Source organism: Hibiscus syriacus, unplaced genomic scaffold, assembly GCF_006381635.1.
Source record: "Hibiscus syriacus cultivar Baekdansim isolate YM2019G1 unplaced genomic scaffold, ASM638163v2 tig00110548_pilon, whole genome shotgun sequence".
Lineage (NCBI taxonomy): Eukaryota > Viridiplantae > Streptophyta > Magnoliopsida > Malvales > Malvaceae > Hibiscus > Hibiscus syriacus.
This window is the reverse complement of record NW_024062775.1, coordinates 4,160,593-4,164,737: the sequence shown is the minus strand read 5'-3', so window position 1 is coordinate 4,164,737 and position 4,145 is coordinate 4,160,593. Positions and strand designations below refer to the sequence as shown.

General features: G+C 36.3%; 1 protein-coding gene across 1 annotated transcript; it reads left to right on the top strand.

The window, feature by feature from the left end:
- The first annotated feature begins 3,090 nt into the window (after positions 1 to 3,090).
- On the top strand, positions 3,091 to 4,034 carry LOC120130617 (lipoyl synthase, mitochondrial-like). Its single transcript, XM_039147825.1, has 2 exons — positions 3,091 to 3,130; positions 3,373 to 4,034. Exons 1-2 carry the CDS (start codon positions 3,091 to 3,093, stop codon positions 4,032 to 4,034), a joined length of 702 nt encoding a protein of 233 aa, XP_039003756.1.
- Positions 4,035 to 4,145: the final 111 nt, after the last annotated feature.

Below are 4,145 nucleotides of genomic sequence, written 5' to 3'. Positions count from 1 at the left end.
TGACCAAATTACCCCTGGAATGGAAATAACTCAAGAATGTCACCAAGCTCAGGAATGAATGGATATACTCAAGCTTTGAAATGAATAGAAAAAATGTTAAGCACCAAAATGACCAAATGCCCTTATGACCTAGAATAAGTAAATGTCTTGGATTAATTAAGAAATCCAAATAAACATGGATGTTGTGCTACCAGTAAAAGTTGTGAAACACAACTTAAGTGATTAACCAACATTAGTACTATATCATTACCTGAATGATATAAGTATCACTTGAATGTTTGTTCATCTGCTCAAATTTGGATCGATGATAATTCTGGAAGTACTTGGCGCAGCTCAACTCTAGAGCGCATACAGTACTAATAAGTGGGTAGTCGTTAGTCAAATCAACCAAGAATACCATAATAACTTTATTATATGAATAAATTGAAATGAAATGTAGTACAACGTGTATTTGAAAATTCAGAAACGTCTGAATTATTCTGGAAAACTTTAAAGTAATCGAGATAGACTTGCTTACCAAACGAACTAAGTAACATCAATGAGTATGGATTAAATAGGTGATTTGATGAGTTTGGAAACACTGTTGAACTTACATGATGAATTGTCATTATGGGTTATGAGCCATGGATCCAGTACGTCAGTATTTCCTGATATTGTTGAAACGTGGAAATGAAATAAAGACCGTTGGAAGATTTATTCAGTGATGATTATGGGGATGATCTATGGATCTGCACTATGGTATTAAAGAGTGAATGCATTGGAAGGATAATGAATTGATTTGTTGACATGCATCAGTCTGTGAGTTGTGTAACTTGAGTTGTTTGATAATACTATCGATAGTCATAGATCGTAAATGACTTGAATCTTCGATTACATATTTTGATCTAAAATCAATTCGGTCATGTTTGAAAACGCAAGTAACGCAGAAGGAAAAGATTCTGAATACCTCATTTGGTACAATTGGGCTGAAATCCTATGAATTCAAAGTATATTCCTGAATACCCCTGATTGTTTGGGTAATGGAATCACTCGCAGTAAATCTGAATTTAGAATTATTATGTAAAAGGTTCCTGAACGTTTTCCTGATGCACATGGAAACTTAGTGGAATTCTAAAGTATCAATCAGAAATGTCTGATTATATGGTTAGAAATCGATTCTCTTCAATGAGATCTTATTCCTGGAATCTGATCAAATTGCACAAGTTCGTGTTATCTATATTGATAACTACAAAATGCGTCTGAAAAATATATGGATTCTCTAGTGTGTTCCTTATATGTTGAAAAAAATTGTTTTATTGTTTTTAACACGTGGTACACTGAAATCTATGGTTTTTATTTTATGGATGCACCGACTTAACGGTGATGGCTTATGGATTTGTATCATTGTATAAACTGTATCTTGGAGATACAGATTTGTAAAGTACAGCTCTGATCAAGCTGGAAAATTGTTATGGACCTAATGTGACACTTAGGTAGGCTCTGCGGCCCTGAGATCATTCTCGGGTAGGCCCTGCGGCCCTAAGATGTGTTCTTAGGTAGGCCCCACGGCCCCGAAATCTATCTTGGGTAGGCTCTCAGGCCCTAAGATGTTCCCTTAGGTTAATTCTTGGTAAGATGGTTTTAAAATACGAGTTTAAAAAGCTCCACTACAATATGGTTTATGGGATTTTACTGAACTATCATTTGATTAGTGTACCTATTATGATTTTATCGTATTGATGAAACACACTAGACATCCTATTTGACCTCATGAAAACGTGATTGTATGAAAGGTTTCTTATGAACTGAGATTCATGGCTTCTACTCGATGAACTTCTAAGGGAACCCCAAATTATTCTACAAGCTGGTATACATATGATTCAATAAGGAAATTATATGGCTTTCTATTTATCTACATGTCATGTAGCATCATCTGGTAGTTCTGTATTACTGAGCTTTCCAAAGCTCACTCTATTACTCACCTTTTCAGGTTAAAAGAATTGTACCAGTGCATCTATCGACTTCAGTAAGGGAGTTCTTCCGGCGTTGTTGCAGAGTATGGTACATGTGATTAGGGGGCATGTAATTGTATTTTGTTTTAAATACGAGTCTGAAATCTATTTTTATTTCTGAATACTGATAAATGATTTTATGAGTTTACATGTTCTGATAAAAAGTTTTAAATTTTCCGCTATTTTTATAGAGGGTCGCTCCGGTGGCCCTAATGTGACTTCCCGGATCGGATCGGGTTACCCGCATCGGTCTGGGGGGTTACATTTAGTGGTATCAGAGCTATGGTTTGAGTCAAAATTTTTCAAGGTAGACCGGCCGGTCAAATGTCAAAATATGTCTAATCAGTACATGCTCCTATACTGCAATCGTACTTCTCTGAGTCGGAACTCCAAGGTTGTGTCTCTATCTGTAGTGAGCAAACCTAAGTTTTCATCCGTTAGGACTCTATCGTTTTATAAAGGGAGACTAGTAACATCTGTCTAAATTTTGTAAAGTACAACACGAGCCATGTGAGATTTACTCTTCTGAGAAATTATGACCCGACTCTAGAAATGGAATTGAGATATGCTACTGCTCTATGAGACTATTCTGGTGACCAAGACTGAATTAATTCTTCAAGGAAATTTTCGTTCGGATTCTTTTATTGAAATGAGGAAAAGTTTTGATAAGAATGTATGCTCAACTGGTTAAGGATTAGTGGAGGATTCGTACTTCTGTGAAAGCTACTTGAAAATATGGAAGAATTGTTTGAATTTTCATTTTTTGTAATTCTGTTACATGAATGAATTTCGAGGTCGAAATTCTTTTGAGGAGGGGAGAATTGTCACACCCTAATATGGGGTTATATTTTTATGAAGTTTGAAATAACAGTTTTAAAAAAATTATTAGGTTCACCGGAAATATTATGAAGATTTGGGGACCTTGAATATAATTTGTCCTTGATTATTGTTAATTTAAGATGGTTCTAGAGAATGAGAAATCGATTTTTAGTTGATTTAGATCTTACTGATAAATATTATTTTAGTCAAAATAAAAGAGGGCCGCAAATTATGAGATATTTTAAAGAAAAGTTAGGTTTTAAAATGGATAATGAGGATAATGGGAAACCAAGCTCAACCGACACTTTCTATGGTTGAAGGCAAGTTGCCATTTCTTAAAAAAAAAAATCTAACATGACATGTGAGTCCATGGGATCCACACACTAATTTTGCTTGCCAGATACAAATGAAAGGGTTTCATTCCAGCATTCTATAAATAACTTAGTTTCATCCGTTTAACTTTCTATCCACCACCATTTGGGTTTGACAAAACATCTTATCTAAGGTTCTCCACTTCCATTAAAGCTTCAATCCTTGGTTCTTTATCGTAATCACTTGGTAGTTTCATACCAAGTTTCCATTAAAATTTCATCGTGGGGTTTGGATTACGTGGTGATTACAAGCGTGGACCGGGATGGTTTGGCTGATCAAGGAAGTGGGCATTTTGCGGAAAAGGTTGAGAAGTTGAAAACTTTGAAGCCTAAAATGCTTATAGAAGCCTTGGTTCCTGATTTCCGGGGAGATGCCGGCTGTGTAGAGAAAGTTACAAAATCTGGGTTGGATGTCTTTGCTCACAATATTGAGACTGTTGAAGAACTTCAAAGGGATGTACGTGATGACCGAGCTAATTTTAAGCAATCATTGGATGTTCTAATGATGGCCAAAGAGTATGCTCCTGCTGGAACACTTACCAAGACTTCAATAATGTTAGGATGTGGAGAAACGCCTAATCAAGTTGTGAAAACAATGGAGAAGGTTCGAGCAGCAGGTGTTGATGTGATGACATTCGGTCTGTATTTGAGACCATCAAAGCGCCACATGCCCGTATTAGAATACATTACACCTGAAGCCTTTGAGAAATATAGAGCCCTTGGCATGGAAATGGGTTTTGACAAACAAACGTGGTTGAACTCAACCAGCTTATCGTTCTCATGGTTCATGAATTACGGGTTTAACAAAACGGCGGTAGCATGGGATCGTGGAGAGCGTAAGGGAAGGTGTTGAAGAAATAACAAAAGGTGACCAAGTGATTTCGATCTTTCAAGGTGAGTTTGGGCATCTTCAATTTGCTTTCTTTAGTTTAATAGGACATGAACATGATCACGTGTTGGGGAA